At 44.0% G+C, this 26,606-nt stretch overlaps 1 protein-coding gene across 1 annotated transcript in view; it reads right to left on the bottom strand.

Annotated features, from left to right (window-relative positions):
• KIF6 (kinesin family member 6) overlaps positions 1 to 26,606 on the bottom strand; it is a 511,469-nt gene that overhangs the window by 351,903 nt on the left and 132,960 nt on the right. The window contains exon 7 of the mRNA XM_033938641.1: positions 15,555 to 15,761. Coding sequence (XP_033794532.1) covers positions 15,555 to 15,761 — 207 coding nt within the window. The remainder of the gene's footprint in view (positions 1 to 15,554; positions 15,762 to 26,606) is intronic.

Genomic DNA, 26,606 nt, shown 5'->3' with positions numbered 1-26,606 from the left:
TAAGGGCAGGCACTCATTTGCACAAGCAGATGCAGATACAGTCATCAAATTATGGTTGAGCCTAACAAATAAGCTAGCATTTTAATTTAATTTAGGAAGAAAGGTGAACAAGTATGTGGAAATTTGTGTGTATGCATGTGTGAATAATAACCTGGATAGCATCAGATTTTGTCTCCACCCACTCACAGTGACAGCCAAGTGGAGCTTCAGAATTCCATTTTTTCTATAAAACAAACAGGCTATTTTCTACCAGAGGGGTTAGAAAAGTTTACTGGCGGTATGCCAAAATATGTCCACGTCTCCAATCAGGGTGGATTTGATTTAAATCCTAGTTTTCTACGGAAAGACTCATTCTTGCTGGTATAATCTTAATTTTACAACCAGATGAAGGTTTCATTTTTTGAAAAATAACTTTTCAGATTAGTTTTACAGTAATATCAAAAAAATTATACTATTAGAAATACACAGATAATTATGAAATTATTGTGAGGTGATCTCCAGTTTAATAGCTTAATTATTCATATTTAGACAACTTTTTCTGCTATACTTTATTGAAAGGAGAAAAACAATCATTACCTTAATAGCAACTGAAACAGTTTTATTTAACCAAAACAATAACATTATAGCTTTTGTATTCTTGTATTTGCTTAAACATCCATTTTAACTGATGTGGCTAAACAAAATATCTTTAATAAAGCTTAGGGCTCCTTTTATCAAGGTGCGCTACGGGGGTTAGTGCGTCGGACATTTCATCACGCGTTAACCCCTGTGGCAAGCCAAAAAACTAACACCTCGTCAATGGAGGCGTTAGCGACTAGCGCGGCAGGCGGTTGAACGCGCGGTATTCCACGCGTTAACCGCCTACTGCACCTTGATAAAAGGAGCCCTTAGACTACCAACCAGGTCCACACAGGAAAAAAGTGTTTTCTGTAGCTTACTTTGGGGTCCTTTTCCTAAGGTGCACTAGCCACTTTAGCTCACAGTAAATGCTACGGACGCGTTAGCGTTTAGCGCGCCTTAGTAAAAGGACCCCTTATTTTCATCTCATTGTTTGTTCATAATCTGGAAAAGAAAAACAAGCTTTCCTGCTTTACCAGGTCCCAAACTATTTCTCAATTTGGAATGAATGAGTCCAAAGGAAGAGAATCTTCTTTCTATGCCAGCAGAAGAAGTTATTGCTGTTAAAAGTGAAATCATTACTTCAACAGTCTCTAAATCCAAGTGCTTAATAAGTCACCTCCACCAGTTCTTTATAACATCACTAGTGTTTAAGCCCGTTACATTAACGGGTGCTAGAGTAGATGTCTGTCTGTCTGGTTTTTTTCTTTGTCTCTCTCTCCTTGGATGCTGCCTGTCTATCTGTCATTCTTTGTATCTCTCCCTGGTCCCCTGTCTGTCTGTCTGTCTCCCTGGCCCCCTGCCTGCCTGTCTCTCCGTGGCCCTCTTCTGTTTCCCCACCTTCCAGAGCAAAGCATGATTGATGTCTACCCCCCAGCAAACCCCTCACCCAAAGCAGCCCCCTTTCCCTCTCCCCTGCCATGCCTGCCTGCTTTATGGCCCCCTTCTGTCCCCCCCAGAGCAAAGCATGATTGCTATCTGCCCCAGCACACCCCTCACCCAAAGCAGCCCCCTTTCCCTCTCCCCCTCGTCCCCTGTTGTGCCATGCCTGCCTGCTCAGTGGCCCCCTTCTGTTTCCCCCCTCCCGTTCTTACCCTCCCTACATCCATGCTTCTTGGTATCTTCTGGCCCAACGGCACGAACCGCTGCCGCCGCTGCAGCTCCTCTTCAACAAAGCAGCCTGCTGAGGTTTGATCGTGTCAAACCTTAGCAGGCTGAGAATCTCGGCGAGAGGGAGAATTAGAAGTCCTTGAGCATGCGCAGATGCATGCTCAAGGCAGACAGGCAGAAGCCGGAAGCCGGAAGATCTTCTAGGCACACGATCTGTGCCTGTGCTAGACGGGGGGGGGGGGGGGGGGGTAAGTTTAAGTTGTTCGGGCGGGGTGGCCGGTTCGCGCGGGGGGGGGTGCCATTTGGAGCGAGGGGGCCTTTGCGAGTGGGGGTGGAGTGATGCCAGTTATCGGGGGGAGGTGGGAACGAATCAAAGCGAGTTTCCATTATTTTCCATGGGGAAACTCGCTTTGATAAACGAGCATTTTGGATTACGAGCATGCTCCTGGAACGGATTATGCTCGTAATCCAAGGTACCACTGTATTTCCTTACATTACTCCTGAGCATATCACCTCTTAACTTCATCCTATGCTTCCTTTCAATTAAAAGAGACTCGACTCCTATGCATTTACACTACATAGGTATTTAAATATCTCTATCATATCTTTCCTCTTCTGTCTTTCCCCTAAAGTATAAATATTGAGATCATTAAGTCTGTCCCTATACGCATTATGACGAAGATCATGCACCATTTTAGTAGCCTTCCTCTGGACCGGCTCCATCCTTTTTATATCTTTTTGAAGATGTGGTCTCCAGAATTGTACACAATATTTTAAATGAGGGCTCATCAGAGTTTTATACAGAGGCATCAATACCTCCTTTATCCTACTGGCCATACCTTTTCCACAGCAATTTTTCAACATCTTCTAGGACTTCCAAGACTTGAACATTACAGTTCACCAGATGAGTCTGCATTAGATTCTAGCATTTTAAGCTATTATTATTGCTATGTCATGTTTTCACCAGTGCACTACTTAATGGATGCATTGCAACTTTATATACTTGCCAGATAACTGTGCTTGGAGAAGGCACATTTTCTATTCCCTCTTTGAGACAGGCGGATCTTGCAAACACCATGAAATGCACTTTTTTTGTTGCAGGGCTCAGAGTATAGAATGGAAAAATAATGGAAGCGTTACTGAAAAAAGAATAGTGAAATTCCTAGAGCCTTCGACAAGGTACCTCACGAACGGCTACTTAAAAAGCTGTGGAACCACGGGGTGCAAGGGGATATCCACTGATGGATCAAACACTGGTTGGCAGGCAGGAAACAGAGGGTCGGAGTAAAGGGCCAATACTCAGATTGGCAATGGGTCACGAGCGGAGTTCCACAGGGGTCGGTGCTGGGATCTCTACTCTTCAATATATTTATTAACGATCTGGAGACAGGGACGAAATGTGAGGTTATCAAATTTGCTGATGACACCAAACTCTGCAGCAGAGTTAGAAACACGGCAGACTGTGAAGACCTGCAAAGGGACCTAACGAGACTGGAAGACTGGGCAAAAAAGTGGCAAATGAGTTTTAACGTAGCGAAATGCAAGGTCATGCATGTAGGGAAAAAGAACCCGATGTTCAGCTACAAAATGGGGGGAACACTGCTAGGGGTGAGTAACCTTGAAAGGGACCTGGGGGTGATGGTCGACACATCACTGAAACCATCGGCACAATGTGCGACAGCCTCAAAGAAAGCAAACAGAATGCTGGGCATCATCAAAAAGGGTATCACAACCAGGACGAAGGAAGTCATCATGCCACTGTATCGCGCGATGGTGCGCCCGCACCTGGAGTACTGTGTTCAATACTGGTCGCCGTACCTCAAGAAGGACATGGCGGTACTTGAGGGAGTGCAGAGGAGGGCGACTAAACTGATAAAAGGTATGGAAAAATTTTCATACGCTGACAGGTTAAAAATGCTGGGGATGTTCTCCCTGGAGAAGAGGAGACTTAGAGGGGACATGATAGAGACCTTCAAAATCCTTAAGGGCATAGAGAAAGTAAATAAGGACAGATTCTTCAAACTGTGGGGAGCCACAAGCACTAGGGGTCACTCGGAGAAATTGAAAGGGGACAGGTTTAGAACAAATGCTAGGAGGTTCTTTTTTACCCAGAGGGTGGTGGACACATGGAACGCGCTTCCGGAGGATGTGATAGGCCAGAACTCTGTACAGGGGTTCAAGAAGGGTTTGGATAGGTTCCTGGAGGATAAGGGGATAGAGGGGTACAGATAGAACTTGAGGTAAGTTATAGGAATGGTCAGAGACCACTTCACAGGTCACGGACCTGATGGGCCGCCGCGGGAGCGGACCGCTGGGCGAGATGGACCTCTGGTCTGACCCAGTGGAGGCAACTTCTTATGTTCTTAATGGTTTACCGGATCTAAGGCAACATGGGTTTACTAAAGGTAAATCGTGCTAGATGTAATTTACTTAGATTTCAGCAAAGTCTTTGACACAGTTCCTCCTAGGAGGCTCTTGAACAAACTTGACAGGCTGAAGTTAGGATCCAAAGTAGTGAACTGGATTAGAAACTGGTTGACGGACAGACACCAGAGGGGGGTGGTTAAAGGAATTCATTCAGAGGAAGGAAAGGTGAGTAGTGGAGTCCCTCAAGGATCGGTGCTGGGGCCGATCCTGTTCAATATGTTTGTGAGTAACATTGCTGAAGGGTTAGAAGGAAAAGTTTGTCTCTTTGCAGATGATACCAAGATTGGTAACGGAGTAGACACTAAAGAGGGAGTGGAAAACATGAAAAGGATCTGCAAAAGTTAAAGGAATGGTCTAATATCTGGCAGCTAAAATTCAATGCAAAGAAGTGCAGAGTAATGCATTTGGGGATTAGAAATCGGAAGCAGCCATATGTGCTGGGAGGTGAGAGGCTGATATGCACAGATGGGAAGAGGGACCTTGGGGTGATAGTGTCCAAAGATTTGAAGGCAAAGAAACAGTGTGACAAGGCGGTGGTTGTTTCCAGAAGGATGCTAGGCTGTATAGAGAGAGGCGTGACCAGTAGAAGAAAGAAGGTGTTGATGCCATTGGTGAGGCCCCACTTGGAGTATTGTGTTCAGTTTTGGAGACCTTATCTGGCAAAGGACATAAGAAGACTTGAAACGATCCAGATGAAGGTGATGAAAATGGTAGGAGGTTTGTGCCAAAAGACATATGAAGAGAGACTGGAAGTCCTTAATATGTATACCCTAGAGCAGGGGTGTCCAATGTCGGTCCTCGAGGGCCGCAGTCCAGTCGGGTTTTCAGGATTTCCCCAATGAATATGCATTGAAAGCAGTGCATGCAAATAGATCTCATGCATATTCATTGGGGAAATCCTGAAAACCCGACTGGACTGCGGCCCTCGAGGACCGACATTGGACACCCCTGCCTTAGAGGAATGGGGGGGGGACAGGGCGGAGATATGATTCAAATACTTGAAAAGTATTAACGTAGAACAAAATATTTTCCAGAGAAAGGAAAATGGTAAAACCAGACGACATATCTGAGGTTGAGGGGTGGTAGACTCATGAGTAATGTTAGGAAATTCTTCTTTACAGAGAGGGTGGTTGATGCTTGGAATGTGCTCCTGGGGTGGTGGTGGAGAGGAAAATGGTGACAGAGTTCAAAAAAGCATAGGATGAACACAGGGGATCTATAATCAGAAAATAATGGTATACATTAAAGGAACTAAGGTCAGTACTGGACAGGCTTGCACGGTCTATGTCCCATATTTGGCCATTCAGTTGAGGATGGGCTGGGATAGTTTAGTTGGGCTAGAGTGAGCTTTGATAGAGACTCCAGTAGATGGAACCTATGCACAGTACTGGGCAGAGCTCTGGGTTTCTGGCCCATAAATATCTAAGAAAAAGAACAATTTATATTAAATCATTAAAGTTATAGAGAGTGTATGTTTGGGCAGACTGGATGGACCATTTGGGTCTTTATCTGTCATAATTTACTATGTTACTATAGCCTCAGCACTCTGAGCTTGTGGATTCAAACCCTATGCTTCTCCTTGTGACCATGGAGAAGTCATTTAATCCTCCACTATCCCGGGTACATTAGATAGACTGTGAACCCACTGGGACAGAAAATGCATGAGTACCTGATTTGTAACTTTTTCTGAGCTCTTTGGGGAGTATGGGCTAAAAAACTGAATAAATAAAGAACGGATGGGAGGCTAAACTCAAGGCAAGTTGATTATACAGTTAAATATGAAAAAAGGAACCGATTTAGCTAGTGTGTGTAGCAAGCTGGTCCTGGTGCAAAATGAGTGTATATAATTATAATATATGTATATTTATATTTGTCAAAAAGCAATTTTTTTAAACGTCAGGAGATATAAAAATGTGAAGGAAAAGCAGCCATGACAATTGTCTTTTGGTAAGTGGAATGCTTTGTACCACGATCCAGAGATCCTCATGTTAAAGCTGTGGTTAATCTCTGTAATTTTCTAGACTCTACTATGAAGTCATGGGAGTTTAATTATACACTCCTGTTATTTCCTGCTTTCTAAATGGATGAGGGTCTCCATTTATGTTATAGTCTACCAAATACTTCTCTATACCTGGTAACTCATTACTACGGGGAGAAAGAGCAGGCTCATTTTGTTTTCACAGGTTTCAAAGGAAACGGTCTTTCTTAGCTAATTCCAAAATCAATAGAAGTTTGGCAACAGGCATGTTATTTACCAGACAACTGAAACAATTATGAGCATTCAAGTTTAGAAGAATCTCAAATCTATAGATAGTGCAAGGTCACATATCAACAATGAGTAACTGAGCCCCTAAAGGAGCAGCTCAGAACATCCATACCACAGAAGCATTATGCAGTCTTACTCACACCACAGAGACAATCACTTTACTGAATGGAAAAGGCTTTAGGACAGGCATTTATTAGATGCAAAAATATCACATCACTAAAGCAGTAATTAAACAATTAGCTGTGAAAAAAGCAAGAGTTTCTCTGCATTAGCCTGATTCAGAGATTATACCATTTGGAAAATCGAGCTCTTGAGGATGGTTCTTTAGTACTCATTTAAAACGTACAGTGTATCAAGTAACCCAGATTTTGGTGAGGGTAAGTCATCAGTAAGAAATGTGTAAGAATAACTTTTTTTTATTTCAGAGATTTATACAGTGGTGCCTCACACAACGAACTTAATTCGTTCCAGGAGCAAGTTTGTTATGCGAAAAGTTCGTTATGTGAACACATGTTAAAAAAAATAATTCGTTCTGTAGCATAAAATATGCTAAGATGACATAAAAAAAGATAAATTTTTGGTTATTATTTTTATTTAGATACATCTAAAAACATAATTGTTTTTTAAAACAACACACATTTTTTAAATTTAAAGACAGACTAAGTAGAGTCTAATTTTACAGTGAGAGAGGGCAGAGTCTCAGCGGCAAAAACTGGGACTTAACTGTTCATTTTTTTTTTTTTTTCTACCGTGTTTCCCCGATGATAAGGCAGGGCCATCAAATAAGACAGCCCCCCCTTTTTAGAAAAAAATGTAAAATAAGGCACCCCCCCGCAAATAAGCCACCCACCGATACCTGCGCTTACCCGAATCGGGTGGTACGGTGGGTGACTCCGTGTGGTCCCTGGCACCCCCGACACGATCGGGGCAAGGGAGCTCAAGCCCTCTTGCCCCCCCGACTCCCCGACACGATCGGGGCAAGAGGGAGCTCAAGCCCTCTTGCCCCCCCGACTCCCCGACACGATCGGGGCAAGAGGGAGCTCAAGCCCTCTTGCCCCCCCCGACTCCCCGACACGATCGGGGCAAGAGGGAGCTCAAGCCCTCTTGCCCCCCCCGACTCCCCGACACGATCGGGGCAAGAGGGAGCTCAAGCCCTCTTGCCCCCCCCCGACTCCCCGACACGATCGGGGCAAGAGGGAGCTCAAGCCCTCTTGCCCCCCCGACTCCCCGACACGATCGGGGCAAAAGGGAGCTCAAGCCCTCTTGCCCCCCCGACTCCCCGACACGATCGGGGCAAAAGGGAGCCCAAGCCCTCTTGCCCCGCCGATTCCCCAACTCCCCGACAATATCGGGCCAGGAGGGAGCCCAAGTCCTCCTGGCCACGGCGACCCCCTAACCCCACCCTGCACTACATTACGGGCAGGAGGGATCCCAGGCCCTCCTGCCCTCGACGCAAACCCCCCCTCCCCCCAACGACCGCCCCCCCCCAAGAACCTCCGACCGCCCCCCCAGCCGACCCGCGACCCCCCTGGCCGACCCCCACGACACCCCCAACCCCCTTCCCCGTACCTTTCTGTAGTTGGCCGGACAGACGGGAGCCAAACCCGCCTGTCCGGCAGGCAGCCATCGACGGAATGAGGCCGGATTGGCCCATCCGTCCCAAAGCTCCGCCTACTGGTGGGGCCTAAGGCGCCTGGGCCAATCAGAATAGGCCCGGGAGCCTTAGGTCCCTCCTGGGGGCAGGGCCTGAGGCACATGGTCGGGTTGGGCCCATGTGCCTCAGGCCCCGCCCCCAGGAGGGACCTAAGGCTCCCGGGCCTATTCTGATTGGCCCAGGCGCCTTAGGCCCCACCAGTAGGCGGAGCTTTGGGACGGATGGGCCAATCCGGCCTCATTCCGTCGTTGGCTGCCTGCCGGACAGGCGGGTTTGGCTCCCGTCTGTCCGGCCAACTACAGAAAGGTACGGGGAGGGGGGTTGGGGGTGTCGTGGGGGTCGGCCAGGGGGGTCGCGGGTCGGCTGGGGGGGCGGTCGGAGGTTCTTGGGGGGGCGGTCGTTGGGGGGAGGGGGGGTTTGTGTCGAGGGCAGGAGGGCCTGGGATCCCTCCTGCCCGTAATGTAGTGCAGGGTGGGGTTAGGGGGTCGCCGTGGCCAGGAGGACTTGGGCTCCCTCCTGGCCCGATATTGTCGGGGAGTTGGGGAATTGGCGGGGCAAGAGGGCTTGGGCTCCTTTTTGCCCCGATCGTGTCGGGGAGTCGGGGGGGCAAGAGGGAGCCAGGCGGAGAGAGGGCAGTTAAGCGCAGTGCCTGCGCGGAAGGATGCAGCTCGGGCAACTTCGTTGTGTGAAACGAAGTTCGTTGTACGAATCAAGACATAAAGTTCGTTGTGCGCAGCGTGCGCTGTGCGAGGCGTCCGTTGTGTGAGGCACCACTGTATTAGATTACAGGCTTTGGAAGAACTCAGGGAATTATAAACAGCACCTACTAACTCTGGGAAGCCCAAACAAACCTGTATCCAACAATTCCTTGCTGCATAAGAGGACTGAGTAAAAACTAAAGCTGGATTAGAGGGACTGTAAGGATAGTAACACCACCGTTTCCTATTGAAATAACTTGTAAAACTGAATGGAACAGCTGTTGAGATGCAGTATTATTTCAAAACCAGTTTGTCATGCAAAGGGATTGGGTGAGAAGCCATAGCTGGATTACAGCTGCAGGGATAGAACTAGATATACCTGAACATATGACGATCTGAATATAAGTCGACGCAACCTTCCCCCCCCAAAAAAAAAGGAGGAAAAAAGGTTGACTCGATGGGAGCATGCTAGTTTGAGTGCATAATGAGATGTACTCTGATAGAAGACTTTTGCATTCCCAGTATACAGTCATAGGCCCAAATTCACTAAAGCCAGCAATCGTTGCAAACCATTTTTAACAACTTAAGCGACGATCGCATTTGCCGATTCAATGCAGAAAACAGCTTGCCTGGTTTTCTGCACGATCGCTCATTCCCTGATCCAACCATGCAAATAAGCTAATTAATATTAAAATGCCATGTAAACTAGTTGAGCGATTGATGCTCTAACATGGCTTCCCGATGCACTAAAAAAGTAATAGCGATCCCCCAAAAAGTTTACCTGTCTAACCTTTTAAAAAAAATAAATGGGTACAGATGCTGTACATGTTATACATGCAGAATATCTGCTCCATCAAAATTTCCCGATTAACCGGCACCGGGAACTGACCACCCCTCCCCCCCCCGCGCCAGCAGAAACGGCAGGAGGAATGCCCACTTCCTCCTGCTATGCTGCCCCTACCTCCCCTGCAGAAGAAAAAATGGCAGAAGGAATGCCTACTCCCTCCTGCCATCGAAGCGCACTCCCACACCAGGCACTCCCTCAAACATCTCCTACCCTCCCCCTTTCCCCACCAGAGGTCCCCCAAACCCTCTCCCCTGTACTTTTTTAGAGAAGTTGGAATGGGAGGGAAGCTCAGTCTATCCAACTCATAGACCTGCCAGTTCAAAATGGCGGGCCTTTCCCTCCCCGGTGCATCCTGTGATGCACGGGGAGGGGCATAAGGTCTTGATTGGCTCAGGTGCCTTAGGCCCCTCCCTATGTATCCTGGGATACCAAGGGGAGGAGTCTAAGGCCCTGATTGGCTCAGTCAAATCAATCAGGGCCTTAGACTCCCCCTGTGTATCCCGGATCAGTGTAGACCCACACGGACAAGAGGACATGGACTGAAGCTAAGGGGGGACAAGTCCAGGATAAATATCAGGAAGTTCTGCTTCACGCAACGAATGGTGGACACCTGGAATGCTCTCCCAGAGGAGGTTATTGCGGAATCCACCGTTCTAGGATTTAAAAGCAAAGTAGATGCGCATCTCCTTACGAGAGGCATAGAGGGATATGGCTGACTAAAATTACGCTAGGTGTACACCTGGCTGGGCCTCCGCATGTGCGGATCACCGGACTTGATGGACCAAAGGTCTGATCCGGAGATGGCGGTTCTTATGTTCTTAGTGCATCTAGGCCATAATCATTTATGAAACAGCTGATGGAGGTATACCGCCTAATTTTCGGTCTAAGAAAAAACGACCACATCAGCCCCTACTATAAAAAGCTGCATTGGCTTCCAATAGAAGCGAGAATTCTTTTCAAATTTGCTTGCACCTGTTTCAAGCAAGCCTGGGGACTAGCACCATCATACCTACAAACTCACTTCAGCCTACACAACCCCACTAGAACGACCAGAAATAAAAACATCTTTGCTTACCCAAAGATTACAGGCTGCAGATACAAATCCTTCTTGGACAGAACCTTTAAGTTCCAAGCGAACAGACAACAAATTTGGCTGAAAAACCACATAAACGAACCCAATACGACTTATAGTGCATTCCGCAAATCGATCAAAACCGCCCTATTCGCAAAATTCATTGACTAAAACAGCCCCCTCCCTCACTAGGACTCCCTTCCCCAACAAACGCCCTTCTCTTTCTCAAGAAGCCCCTCTTTTTCTGATCTCCTCTACCCTTAGGACTCCATCTGATGGATGTCCTAAATCTCTCAGATACTCTTTGCCCACAGATCTCCAATTTAACACGCAACTTTCCCATCCAGACTATCGTACTGCATTAAGACTCCTTGTACGGTATTATATTTAGACTTTTATATGCTATTGTATTTAGACTCACTGTATTCTATACTATTGTATTTAGACTGTATTATATGTTATTGTATTTAGACTCACTATATTGTATCGTAAGTCGATCTATGACACCGTATTGTATTAAGATTTTTGCTAATCGCTGAATGTCCAGCCTTCTTATAATGTAAACCGCCTAGAAGTCGCCTGACTATGGCGGTATAGAAAAATAAAGTTATTATTATTATTATTATAAATACATGGGTTCCTTGCAGCAACCAATATATCAAAGTTAGTGATTTTAAAATTGAGAAATATTATGTTCTGTCACTTCTTCCTCTTTAATATTACCAAAATCTGGTTGAGCTGCTGCCTCTGCACCCAGAAGTTATGAGATCAAATCCTGGGACTGTTCCTTGTGATACTGGGCAAGCCACTTAATCCTCCAGTGCCCACCGCTTTGAATGTAAGCTTTGAAATGCCAAAGCCACAAAATGGCGGTATACAAGTTCCCATTCCCCTTCCCCTCTCCTCTCTGAGCACACTACCAAAACCCTTATCCATGCTCTCATCACCTCTCATTTAGACTACTGCAACATACTTTTTTCAGGTCTCCCGCTCATCTCAACATACTTTTCTCTGGGCTCCCGCTCATCCATTTCTCTCCCCTTCAATGCTGCTGAATGACTCATATTCTGTGAGAGCTACCACGCTCACATTACCCCTCTCCTCAAATCACTTCACTAGCTCTCCATCTGCTTCCGAATTTAAACTTTTCTTATTGACTTACAATTGCATTCACTCTGTAGCCCCTCAATATCTCTTCTCACTTATCTACCCCTATGCTCTCTCTCCCATGAGCTCCATTCATTAGGTAAATCCCTCTTATTTGTATCTTTCTCCTTCTCCTCCAACTCCAGACTCCGTCCCCTCTTTTTGCCGTGCTTTATGCCTGGAACAAGAGTCATAAGAACATAAGAATAGCCTTACTGGGTCAGACCAATGGTCCATCTAGCCCAGTAGCCTGTCCTCACGGTGGCCAATTCAGGACCCTAGTACCTGGCCAAAACCCAAGGAGTAGCAACATTCCATGCTACTGATCCAGGGCAAGCAGTGGCTTCCCCATGTCTTTCTAAATAACATGCTATGGACTTTTCCTCCAGGAAATTGTCCAAACATCATGCCCCATCTCTAGCAGTATTCAAATCCAAGCTAAAAGCTAATTTTTTGAAGCTGCTTTCAACTCTTAACTCCCAGTCACTGTACCCATTGTATTATTCCTTCTGCCAGAACTCCCCAACCTGAAATGTCCTGTCTGGCTGTCGAAATTAAATTGTAAGCTCTTTTGAGCAGGGACAGTCTACTGAATGTTAAATGTACAGCACTGCATACGTCTTTCAGCCCCCTAGAAATGATAAATAGTAGTAGTAGTGGTAGGTAGTAGAAACTATGGGCTAGATTCACTAAGCAAACCAATCGTGTACCAATCGGTTTGCGAGCCCTTTGCGACCCGATTTCCCTCCTGCAGCATTCACTAACCTGTTTTACGATCCGATTCCGATCTGTGCATGCAAATGAGGGGAACTGCATGCAAAGTAGGCAGGGTTGTGATTCACTAAACAAATTTGCCGATTCGACTGTGCTGGCCGATCAACCCAAAAAGCAACTGCTGAGGACCAGTCGCTGAAGTCCTTTCCGACTGCCTTCTGCCGCCTTGCTCAGTCCTGTCAGCCCTGATCTCCTGATTTCCTGATCTGCCTGCCTGCCCCGATGCTGCCCTCATCACCTGTCTGCCCTGACTCTCCCACCCTTCCCTGCAGTGTAAGGCCGTGGTTTTAACCCGCAGGTTAGTGAATCTGGCCCTATGTTGCAAGTTGTTGAGGTATGTGCGTGGGCATCAGTGCATGTAGCACAACATTGTTTAATTGGTGCCCATAACTGACAATTAACACCTCATAATTGACGCAAATTGGGGCACATAACTCAGAAAGTGTGATTCTGAAAAAAAGTATGTGCCAGTTGACGTGCGTGGATTTGAAAAGGGGAGTTCCTAAAAATGATGCAATTGTTATAGAATACGCCTAATGTGCGCACAGCTTAGGTGTAGGTATAGGCCTGATTTTTGCTGGTCTAAATGCCTGTGCCCAAGTTAGGCGTCGTACATCAGTAGTAAGCACGATTCAATAAAAGGTACACCCACCTTGTAGAATTGCTCTTGGCACCATACTAGTTGGCACGATCTTTTTAGGCATGATATATAGAATCAGGCTCTTAGCGTATATTTGCCAACATGCTGCTTAAGTGCTATTCTTCAAATAGTCACTTAATTTATAAAGCATATATTTGCAATGGGTGTGAACACAGAGGCAGAGGATGGGAGGGGGGGGGGGGGACCTAGGCAGGGATCTCATGTACATAACTTGCAGAAAACTGTGAGTTACGCACACCCGTGGCACACTTAGACACTTGCACTTACACTGGCTCTCTGGCTGGCATAACTGCAAGCACCTAAATGGTACACACAGAGATAGTCAGTAAAGCTAATATTCTAGAAGGGAATATAGGTGCCTCCTTTCCTTTACAGAATAGGTTCCATGCGTGTTTTCTAGGCACCTATGCAGAGGAATTCAGTTATAGAATTGCTTCAAATTCAGTGCAGCACCTCAGACAATTCTGTGTACGGTTATATCTATCATAAGGTCTGGCCTATCTTCTACAATTCAGCACCATTTTGCTCTGGTCGATGCTTCAAAGGTTCAGGATGAGGGTATATAGTCTACATATGAATGAAAGGAGAAGGCCTCAGCCTGCCTTGGCTCAGTGGGTCGATGCCCATGTCTTAAAGAGTGCTGAGGTACAGCCCTATCATTCGACTCCGGGATGCTTCCTTCCCCATTGTCAAAATGTGTCAATGCTAATGCCAGCACCTCTTGAAGCACCAACATCTAGGAGCCAAACAGCTTCAACTTTTGAACCTGCCACACTCTCTGTTTCCTCAACTGCATTTGCAAACAGAGTGAACAAAAGTTAGGAGCTTGGTCAGGAGAAAGGCACCTGAGATCACTCGATTACATTAAGCGCAGCTCTTGAAGCTACCGTGGGTTTTCTTCAACATCCCATCCCAAAACGTATAAAGGCCAAATTAAACTTCTCAATTTTTGAAGCAAAAAGGGGCATGCTAAAATTGAGGGCTCTAATCTAAATATGGACCTAACACCGTGAAAAAGAATGAAACTTTAAATGCCACACACAAAATAAGGAAATATATAGGTTAAGTAACAAAAAGTACTTTAAAGGGACAATAAGGGAAATAAATCTAAAAAAAACCCACATTTGGGAAGGCACAAGATGTGTCCTCTCAGCTCTGCAGAAAAACAAAACAAAGACTGAGGTACCTGGGCTTGGGTGTTGAGCAGGAAGGCACCCGCGAATGAATGGTATGATAGACGCTTCTGCATAAATTTCCACTAGCAAGATCTGTGCTGGGCTCTGTTGGATGAGGTCACCCAACTGTGAAAATAGAAGGCCTGCTTGTCCTCAAAGAAATTAAGCTGGAGTAAAGTTCCATATTTTATCACAGCTAAGTAATTTGCCCCCTTAGTGATATAACAAAGTCAACTTCAGCTGAGGAAGATCTACTGGGCTGCACAGATTCACTGTGCTGAAATGATTCAATTCACTACTTTTTGTACAATTAAGAGCCTATTCTCTGCTTCACAGAAGTCTTAGATAAGACTCAGTCAGTAGGGCTGCTGCACGGGCTGGGGGAGTGGGAAGGGCGGGAAAGAGAGGCTGCATGGGCTGGGGGAAGAAGAGAGCGGCCCACCCATGTTGGACTCAGGACTAGAGAATGATACGGTGACAAAATTCATCACCGTTCCCGTCCCCGCGGATAACCACGGTAAACCATCTTCATGTCATTCTTTAAGGAGAGAGGGAAGAATCAGAGTATGAATGGCCACAACCACTGACCCACAAGCTTTGCTTTGAAGAATGCTGGTGTAGAAGGACTGAGGCTGAAATAGACACAAAAATATGACATGGGATTATTTCCCGCGGTTATCCGCGGGGACGGGAACGGTGATGAATTTTGTCACCGTATCATTCTCTACTCAGGACCACCAAAATTGGCTATCTGGACTGAAGAGACCAGTGCACATGGGAAGAGTCATGGAAGTTCAGATGTTTACATTAGTTATGAGCTCTGGGAGAGCTGTTCTGTCTAGGTAACGTTGAATGATGGCACCCATTCATGTACTTGATTTAGTCATGTTTGTTGACAGAACATCCATGCCCTTCTGGCATAAGGTAAACACTAAAGGGTGCATTCTTGGAACAGGATTTCTTTCCAGCTCTAGGCCATGAAAAAGAATCTGAATTATGTTAGGTACATGACCCAAGGAGGAAATAAGGCAGAAATGGGAGACAACATCTGATGTGCACAAAATGAAGATCATTTTTACACAACACATCAATTATGCTAGTTTTACCTGCTCCAGATAGTGTAATGACAAGTTGATGTATTTGGCCTCTGTCAGTAACTGGCCTCCAACACCAGTTTTTGCAACACGCTCTGAACCAGCTAAGTCTACCAAATGCAGCTTGGAACGACGAATAGTTGCAGATCCAGGCTCTTTACTTGAAATGTGTATGGTGAAAATGCAATGCGAGCGGGTTGAAGCTTGGTTCATTGGAGTCTGAGAGGGAAAAAAAACAAGCAAGAATTTTAAAATTCTATTGAGAGTTCCACTGCAAAAAAAAAATGTTATGTTAGGAAAAGTAGCAGGAGAGCTAATATAATAAAGGAATGTTAGCTGGCAAGGTTGCTTTTTGGTATATTTACTAAATACCAGTTAACTACTACTGTATATTATTTTCTGACTTCAATATCTATATGGTATTTCAATAAAATGGACAACCCCTGATATAGGAACTGTGCATCAAACACGGCTCGTGTTGGGTCAATCAAAATTAATCCCAATTTATTGAAGCCCTTGGCGCTTTTTAGTTTGGTTTTTAGGGTACCCTCTCTGTGTTGTTTCCTGGCCATAGTAGGCTTCCCAGAGTGGCAGTGATCCTTGATGTTAGTGTGTAAGTCCTATATTTAGAAGCTATTTCCAAGAGACTGGAGTAATGTGAGGAATTCCCAGAGTGAAGGTGGGAGAGAAAAGGGTGATTTTGAAGGTGAGTGGGGAGATTTTAGAAGATGGTTAGGGGTGAGTTTGACATGCAAAGGACCAATACATGGCTGGCATTACATATGAAGGCGTTTTGGTATGTTCCATGGATTTTTTTAGTGAAGGTGTATATGTCGAGGAGGGGTGGAGATTGTGAGAGCTCTGTACAGCTATGTGTATGTCTAGTAGTGCTATACAAAATGGTAATTAGCAGTAATAATAATTCATGAGTAATAATTCATGTGTAGGGTTGTATGGTGGATCTGGGAAAACAGTAAAAAAATTGATATTCACATGGTGGTGTTCTTGTGGTTTTCTTTTGCAGTAATAAAAGATGATTTAAGTATAAAGGCATATATCAAACTTGGACACAGAAGGGATAACAATCTCTAAACAAAAAAACCCAATCTGTAATTCAACCAAATTATAAAAATACTTTTGCTAGGTATCCTCTAAAAAAGTTTATACTTTACATTAGGGAAAGAATTCCTCCACAAAAAATCACCACTCTGGTCAAAAAACTTAAAATCAGTACAAAAATATATAAAAATGGTTGAAATGCACAAGATTATTTTGCATTTTCATGGGGTTTGTGATATTCATGGGGTTTTATATTATTTGTATGTGTTATGATGTTTGATATTGTTGAAATGTATGTGATTTTAATTATGTTTGTATCTTAATTTGACTTGCCTTGGGAAAGGCGGGATATAAATAAATAAACTATAATAATTTCTCAATAACATTAACATAACATAATCATTTATTTGTATACCATAATGGCCTTGCAGTTCGATGTGGTTCACAGAATAAAAGAAAAAAAACAAAACCCTGAACAATCTCAGTGAAGATACAAAAATAGAAAATACATTTATTTATTAATTCAATTTTCTATACCATTCTCCCAGGGGTGCTCAGAATGGTTTACATGAATTTATTCAGGTTCTCAAGCATTTTCCCGGTCTGTCCCAGTGGGCTCACAATCTATCTAATGTACCTGGGGCAATGGAGGGATTAAGTGACTTGCCCAAGGTCACAAGGAGCAGCATAGGTTTGAACCCACAACCTCAGGGTGCTGAGGCTTTAGCTTTAACCATTGTGCCACACATATTATTGTAAAAGAAAATTGTTAAACAAATATGATTTCAAAAATTGCCTAAAATGCATATAAGAAAGGGTCTTGCATCAATGGAAAACTCTAATATGAACCATGCAGCTTGGAATGAAAGCATACGCTCCACATGCTATTTTCATTGCCTGCTTCTCATTGAAGGGAAAACAAAAGGAGCAATGCTCTGGGTTAAATGAGAAGAAGCAGCAAACAAAAAATGCTCGACTACATAATTGGGAACCGAGCCATTCAAAATCCTATAAAGGATACAACCAAATTTAAACATAACCCTGGCTTCAACAGGAAGCCAGTGAAGCTCTCGGTAATAAAAGGTGTGATATGATCCCATTTCCTCAACTTACATATCAAGCGGATTGCTGAATTTTGAATAATACAAAGACGATGAAAATGCATAATGTTAAGACCAAAGATTGTACTAACAATGAAATGGAAAACTATTCAATTCCCATGGGCTTCAGTGCACTTGCCACAGGAGAATCGCTACCACAGTTTTGTAAAAGTACCCTAAGGCCCTGATTCTATAAAGGGCACCTAAGTCATGCCTACCATTAGGTGTGCTTTCGACGTCCTATCTAAGTAGTTAATAAGCCAATTTAGGGTCTTAACAAGTGATAATTGGTACTAAGGCATCCAAAGGACATAAACGCCACTTTGTAGACGTGGCCACAATTTCATGGATGCCCATGTTAAAAACTCACGCCTAACTCCATAGGTGTGGGCGTGGAAAAGGCGTGGTTTGAGCAATGACAAATAAATAAAAGCATGAAACTAAACTAAACCTTAAGTTTATATACCGCATCCTCTCCATGGAAGTGGAGCTCGGCACGGTTTACAAGAACTTAAAAATATAAGAAGAGAAAGGAAAAGGTTTACATGAGCTTATATATATAGAATTATATATAGAATTAAACAAATCCAACTCCTAGTATTACACTTATAATGAAAAACAGCATAAAATCGCCATTCTAATAACAAAATAATAAGATATTATAACATTAAGGACATTTTTCGGACATCTAAATCTCACCTAAAACCTGATTCTCTAAAGCACAGTTGTTCAACCGCCGGTCCGCGGACCGGTGCCGGTCCACAGAAAATTTCTGCAGGTCCGCGCAGGGCCGGCGAGATCCAGTCGGCAGTTAAATTTCCTGCCGACTGCGGTTCCTCCCGACTAATGTTCCTCCCAGATGGTTTGCGGGGACCGAGCTCGTGGAGATGGGGCGTAAACGGGGTTTTTAAATTTTAGTCCTAGTAGTTTGCCGGTCCACAAAATAATTCTTTTATTTCTGCCGGTCCACAGGTGTAAAAAGGTTGAAGAACACTGCTCTAAAGGGCGCCTAAAAAGTTAGATGCCTAAACAGTGCTGAACTCTGCTGAGCACGATTCTACAAAGGACGCTTAACTTAGGCACCTAAACGGCGCCTAACTTTAGATACATTTTGCAGAATCAGGGCCTAAATCTCCACAGTCTGTAATTTTTTTTTCTTTACTGGATATCCTCAGGTGACTATTGTTTGAAGTGGCTATCTTTAGCATCTGTTGTTTGAAGCTAAGTACTCTTAGAAATTATAGACTGTGAAGATTTATTGAGGTAACCACTCAAAACCTACCCTACCTCTCCACTTACAGTCAAAATCACCAGGTGGACCTTAGGAAATTGGAAGACTGGGCGTCCAAATGACAGATGAAATTTAATGTGGAAAAATGCAGAGTGATGCACATTGGAAAGAATAACCTGAATCACAGTTACCGGATGCTAGGGTCCTCCTTGGGGGTTAGCGCCCAAGAAAAGGATCTGGGTATTATTGTAGACAATACGATGAAACCTTCTACCCAATGTGCAGCGGCGGCCAAAAAAGCAAACGGGATGCTAGGAATTATTAAAAAAGGGATGACTAAGAATGTTATAATGCCCCTGTATCGCTCCATGGTGCGACCTCATCTGGAGTACTGCGTTCAATTCTGGTTGCCTTATCTCAAGAAAGTTATAGTGGCGCTAGAAAAGATTCAAAGAAGAGAAATATAGTTGAAGTCTACAAAATCCTGAGTGGAGTAGAACGGGTGCATGTGGATCGATTTTTCACTCTGTCAAAAATTACAAAGACTAGGGGAACACTCGATGAAGTTCCATGGTGCGACCTCATCTGGAGTATTGCATTCAATTCTGGTTGCCTTATCTCAAGAAAGATATAGTGGCGCTAGAAAAGGTTCAAAGAAGAGAAATATGGTTGAAGTCCACAAAATCCTGAGTGGAGTAGAACGGGTACAAGTGGATCGATTTTTCACTCTGTCAAAAATTACAAAGACTAGGGGACACTCGATGAAGTTACAGGGAAATATTTTTAAAACCAATAGGAGGAAATTTTTTTTCACTCAGAGAATAGTTAAGCTCTGGAATGCATTGCCAGAGGTTGTGGTAAGAGCGGATAGCATAGCTGGTTTTAAGAAAGGTTTGGACAATTTCCTGGAGGAAAAGTCCATAGTCTGTTATTGAGAAAAACATGGGGGAAGCCACTGCTTGCCCTGGATCAGTAGCATGGAATGTTGCTACTCCTTGGGTTTTGGCCAGGTACTAGTGACCTGGATTGGTCACTGTGAGAACGGGCTACTGGGCTTGATGGACCATTGGTCCGACCCAGTAAGGCTATTCTTGTGTTCTTATGTTCTACCTCTTCATGCACAGCCAAAATCACCTCTCAAACTCACAACCTCTGACAAAACCCAATAACATCCTAAACTAAGCAACCACGATGAAACTCTCACCCACTCAAATCCTATCTCTTCTTTTACAATAAAATTTAATATATATATATATTTAAAGGGTAATAAAGACAGAGACTAATACAAACAATAGAGGAAAGATATAAAAGGGATGAAAATAATAAAAATTTACAATATTTTTTTTTTTAAAAAAAGGAAAACAGAACAGGACAATGGGAGGAATGGGGTAATAAAATAAATTATCGGTAAGCTAACGAAAAGCTTCATCATCCACTAGCAGAACTGTCTCAACACTACCCATCAAAAACCTGGGCCCCAAAACTCATCCAACACACTGTAGGACAGCTATGGACCTTGCCTGAACCCCATCTTCATTCTCAGGCTTAAACGCACAACCAGCAAAAACCAGTTAAAACAAACCCCCTTCAGAAAATCAAACTAACCTGAAGAATAATTTTAAGGCCAGTGATTTTATTATTCTATGTTTTAGCGTTATATGTTTCCCTATTGTGCTTTTCCTTTGTTTTGCTTTTCTTTAATCAATTGTATTTCAAAACCCTATCTTACCTTATGTAATGAGAACATGTATTAGTTAATTACCCGATGTTATTATTTAAGTTTGTACTGTTTGTCTCTCATTGAATGTATTTTAAAATGTTCATTGCTTAGAATTTGATTAAGCGATTAATCAAGAGAAATAATAAACTTGAAACTTGAATCAAAGAAATATAAAGCCTTGACTCCGATCCCCTGCATGTACATCATTGCAACCTCTGGTAAACAAATTATTCCTTCTAAATAAGCTGATCTCAACAAATGACCTGGGGCTGGCCTTTCTCACAAAACATGGCTAAAAGAGCTAAACAATCCAGAACTACCCCACCTCTGTCCACCAGGATACAACATCATCCAAATTCCAGGAAGAGAAAGGGGAGGAGGTGGCAAAGCCATAGTATACAAGAACAGCTACAATATTACCCTGACTCCACCACCCATCCCGATCTTGAATACATAGCATGCAAGCTTGAAGACAAAACCAACTCCACCACGAACAGCATTGGTATTCTATAGTGCTGCCCAATTTCTGATTCAAATCGATTCATCGATTCACTTTGGGTGAATTGATTTGAATCGATTCGTTTGTACAAAAAACCGAACTCACCGAGTCAGCGACTCGGCCCCCTTGTAGAGATCCGTTCAGGCTTTCCCTCTGCTGCCGGAGTCCATCTAATGTAATTTCTGCTCTGCACGTGTTGCTTGACCAACGGCTACAGGCAAGAGTCCAAAAGCCAATTCTGCTCCTCTTTATTCTCGCACTCTCTCCTCTCAAGCCTCAGAGTACACCTCTATCACCGCTACTGCTGTTTTCCACCAATGAGCGCCAAGGTATACCTTCTGCTTCCTAGCGGCTGACAGCTCAGTTCGCGCACCCTGCCCTGCGCACAGATCTCCCAGGTGGAAGGCAGGCTAGGGGTGTGGTTAAGGCTACTGAATTGAATACAGAAAGCGACGTCCACAGACTGCAAGGGTTATGAGCTGGTGATGTCAGGGACAGAGCTTCGTTCGGGCCCTGTCTCATGGAGATAAAGAAAGAACATCACTTCCTGCGGGACAAGTCTGACAGCTGCGGGACAGGTCTGGCAGCCCGCTGTGGTATGGCTGAGAGGGATGGTGGACAATGGGATGGAAGGAGGGAGGGAAGGAACAGAAAGAGAAGTTGGGTACAAGGGATGGTGTGGGGAGGGATAGAGATACTGGATAGGAAGGTAGTTGGGAAGAGAAAGGGAAAGATGGTGGACCCTGCAGTGGTGGGGAAGGAGGGAGAGATGCTGGATGAAAGAGTAGTTGAGAAAAGGAGAGATGGTGGATCTGGGGATGGTGGGGTCCATCGCTGCAGCTGCGGGGATGGAGACGAAAAAAAGGAAAGATGCCAGACCTCCGGGGGAGGGAAGAGAAACAGAGGGGGAGGATGGAACTGGAAGATGGATGTTTAGCATGGAGAAAGAAGAAAATGACAAATGGGCAGGAGACCCTGGCAAGCGAATTATCAGAAGACAAACAGAAACCAGAGCCTGGAACCAACATGATTCGAATAATGACCAAACAATAAAAGGTAGAAAAAATAATTTTATTTTCTGTTTTGTGATTACAATATGTCACATTTGAAATGTGTATCCTACCAGAACTGGTGTTAGACTGTGAATGTGAGCTAGGATTTAACAGAGAGAGGAAAAGTCTTTTTTGTTTGTTTATTTTGTTTACACCACAGTGCCAGTGTGGGTAGGAGAGGGCAACGGGGGTGAAGAGGCTATAAAAAGGGTGAAGAGGCTATAAAATAAACCCACCAGGATGTTTGAAAAAAACACCCAAAGAAACCCACCCAATTGGGCAGGAAAATCGAATCGAATTGAAAAATTGATTCAATAGGCTGAATCGAATCGAATCGGGCAGCACTAGTATTCTACTGGTATACAGACTTCCTAAATCCCAATCAAACACAACTTCGAAACTGCTAGAAATAATATCAAGCCAGTACACCAGACTACTTATACTTGGAGATACCAACATGCCAGTAACAATGCTGCCCAAAGCTTCAAAAAAACTACTAGAAGACAGCCAAATCACTATTGTGCCGTCGGGTCCAATGTATGAAAAAGGTCATACCCACAATCAAAACAGATCAAACAGAAGTTGCCAAAATGACCATCGCTCAGAGACCCCACCCCCCACACTACACCACTGTCTGGCACCTTTCTAGAATAGGAGCCCTGAATGTTCCTCCTGCAAATGCAAAGGAAAGCACATTTTGGCATGCTGCTACACATGTAATTTCTCTCATACACAGTCACTGCAGATATTCTGGAAACCTTACTACAAAGCTTAGTATGTAATTTTCAGCTCTTTATAGTGATTCTGTATTGACCACTGGATAATCTGATGACAACTGTTACAAAAAAACACAACACACAATCCGGGATTGCTTTACATTGTCTCTCCATATAGCAATCAAGAGTATAAAATTTATGTATAGTTATTACAGCTTTATTGAATGGCTATTTTATCCAATAGAACTCACACATTTTCTCATGCTTTAAAATGTCCCTCTGGTGTTAAAAATTGTCTTGCAACCATTAAACTGTCTATATGTTTGCTGTATGGCATTCTGCCCACATCTGTTATGTTCACTTTTCATGATTTGGATAGCTAGAAAGCTCCATCAGCATCTGGGCAATTTTCCCCATGTCTGGTTTTCAACTCCTGTTGCAAAGCAATCAGAATTTTGAGGTTTTACTTTTTCAACAAAAGAAGCAGAACTATCCATCTTGAAATGCTTTGTGATGGTAGTTGCAAAAACATGGTTCTTTAAAAGTGTCCTGTTGCTAAAAATGGGGGACATCCTCTGTTATTCTGGCTAGATTTTGGTGCTAAACCAGATGACAGAGCTTGACACTGGCTTGATTCAATATCTCAGTTTTATTAAACTAAACTAAACCTTAAGTTTGCATACCGCATCATCTTCACAGAAGTAGAGCTCGGCACGGTTTACAGGAATTGGTATAGAAAGGAACTACAATGAAAAGTAGAAGGACTTAGAAAGAGAGGTTTAGAGGGAATTAGTATATCGATGAGGGAGAGGTCATTACATTTTGGAGAAGAGCCAAGTTTTCAGATGTTTTCGGAAGAGTTGGAGCACAGGCACCGAAGCGGGGTGGTAAAACTGTTCCAGAGTTCGGTGATCCTGAAGAAGAGGGAAGTCCCTAGTTTTCCTGCATGGGATATGCCTTTTAAAGAGGGGAAGGATAGTTTGAATTTTTGAGTAGATCTGATGGTGTTGGGATTAGAGGAGTTCCAAGATAGTGGAAAAGGGGAGGCAGGATACCGTGTAGAGACTTGAAGGTTAGGCAGGCGCATTTGTAGTGAACCCTAAGGGTTACTGGGAGCCAGTGAAGCTTAGAAAGAAGCGGGGAGACGTGGTCAAATTTTCTTTTTGTGAAGATTAGTTTAGCAGCAGTGTTCTGGATCCGTTGGAGTCTGTGAAGGCTTTTCTTTGTCAGGCTTAAGTAAACAGAGTTACAGTAATCCAGTCTGGAAAAAATGATGGATTGAACGAGGACAGCAAAATGATGATGATAGAAGCAGGATCTCACTTTCCTTAACATGTGAAAATTGAAAAAGCATTTTTTTTACTAAGGAATTAAGGTGGTCATTGAAGGACAGTGTGGAATCAATCATGATGCCCAGAACTTTGCATGAGTGTTCAAGATGCAATGTGGTGCCAGAGGACAGAGGGATGAGGGTGGGTAGCTTATCTAATTTTGGGCCGAGCCAAAGTAGTTTTGTTTTGGTCTCGTTTAATTTCATTTGTACGGTGAGGGCCCAGGATTGGAGGTTCGATATACATGTTTAATGTTTTCTTACCTCGATAATCTTTCTTGTAAATGTGTCTAGTAGTCCTAGGGTTATGCCTCTGAACCTGCAAGTTCTTGCAGAATGATATCACTCATCTTTCAACTCTGCCACCTTCCCAGGAGGTTTGTTCCTGCTCCCTCAGTTTGTACAAAAGCAGTCAAGAACCACTGTAATAGAAGACATCACCAGAAGAAGGGCAATGGGGAAAACTCCCCAACATTATACTTCTGTTCTGCTCTGAAACAAGTATAACATTATTAAAATTATATAAAACTGTGTGCAACCGGTACTATGGAGCTCATAGCTACTCGCATGTCCTGCTAAGAAGTAGAAACTCAGGGCTCCTTTTATCAAGCAGCACTAGCGGGGTTAGCGCGTCGGATATTTCATCATGCGCTAACCCCCGTGGCCAGCTAAAAAACTAACGCCTGCTCAATGCAGGCGTTAGCGGCTAGCGCAGCAGGCGGTTTAACGCGTGGTATTATGTGTATTAAACCCCTACCGCAGCTTGATCAAAGGACCCCCAGACTTGATATCCTTTTTTTTTTCCAGCTTAGCTGACAGACAGCGAAATTCTTCAGTCAGATACAGACTGAAATTAAGAGTCAAAGGAAGGTGAAGCCTATTCACAGGGCGAGGCTTCAGGACTACTAGACACATCTACAAGAAAGAAGATTATCAAGGTAAGAACCTAATCTTTCTTTCTAGTGCAGTGTGTCTAGTAGTCCTGAACGTTAAGGACATACCAAAGCAGTCCCCTGAGTCTAGGGCGGATCTACTGAGCCTGCCTTTAATACTGAGGACCCAAAAGCGGTGTCCTTCCTGGCTGCCATGTCCACTTTATAGAACCTGGTAAAGGAATGAAGAGTAGACCACGTCGCTGCTTTACAAATCTCCACTGCCTGAGCCTCTGTCCATGAAGTAGCCGCCCTTCTGGTGGAGTATGCCTTCAACGCTATTGGCATCTGCATCTGCAGAGGAAATTGCCATTTTAATCCATCTGGAAATCAAGGCCTTGGACGCAGACCTGACTTTCTTAGCATGACTGGTCAGAACAAATAGGCAATCAGAAACTCGAAATTCATTTGTAACTTCGAGGTGGCATGAAGGACTCTCCTGATGTCTAGCAAATGCAATATTTTGTTCTTTTCCTTCGACTCTGTAGATTGAAAGGTAGGCAAACGGATTTCCTGATTGACATGAAAGGCAGAGACGACTTTCGGCAGAAATGAAGGCACCTTGTGCAAGGAAACCCCTGTTTCCATAATCATAAGAAATGGCTCCATGCAAAACAAAGCTTGTAACTCAGACTCATCTTACTGATGTAATTGCAACCAGGACCAATGTCTTGACCATCATATCTAAGAGGGAAACCTTCTGTAAGGGCTAATATGGAGCTCTACTGAGACCTTGCAAAATGGTATTAAAGTTCCAGGATAGAGATGGTAGATACAATGGAAGGTGCAACCCAAGAGCCCCTATAAAGAATCTCGCCACATCTGGGTGAGAGGCCAGAGATATCTCCTCAAGCTTGGAAACAGGAAAGGCTTGTTATCTGCACTTTAAGCAATCCAACCAACAGGACTTTTTCAAGTCCCTCTTGCAAAAATTCCAGGACTACCAAAGATCGGGGCTTGTAAGACCACCACATTAATCTTAGTGCACCACTGTTGGAAAGTCTTCCAGGTCTTGGCATAGATCACCATTGTCTAAGGTTTCTTGGCTCTAAGCAGTGTGCAAACAATCACCTCCAAGTATCCCTTCCTTACTAGGGTAGCAGGCTGAAGAGTCATTCTCTATAGGGATCGGGCCCTGAGTCTGCAGATTCATCTGAATCAACAACCTGAGACCTTCATCTCTCTTTAGATGAACTAGGTCCACATATCATGGTCTATGGGGCCAATCAGGCGCCACCAGAACTGCAGTAATGCTCTTTGCCTCAAGGACTTCATCTGCAAAGTCTTCAAATTTTAGTATGAAAGGTGCTCCTTTGAAATTTTCAACAACAGCTAAAATTTTAGGATTTATGATAGACAATACTTTAACCTTTCATTCTCATATTTCAAAAGTGATCTCTTCTTTTTTTGCTCTCCATCAAATTT

Source organism: Geotrypetes seraphini, chromosome 3 (assembly GCF_902459505.1).
Source record: "Geotrypetes seraphini chromosome 3, aGeoSer1.1, whole genome shotgun sequence".
In the NCBI taxonomy this organism is placed as follows: domain Eukaryota; kingdom Metazoa; phylum Chordata; class Amphibia; order Gymnophiona; family Dermophiidae; genus Geotrypetes; species Geotrypetes seraphini.
The sequence above is the reverse complement of the archived record's forward strand: the minus strand, read 5'-3'. Positions and strand labels throughout refer to the sequence as shown.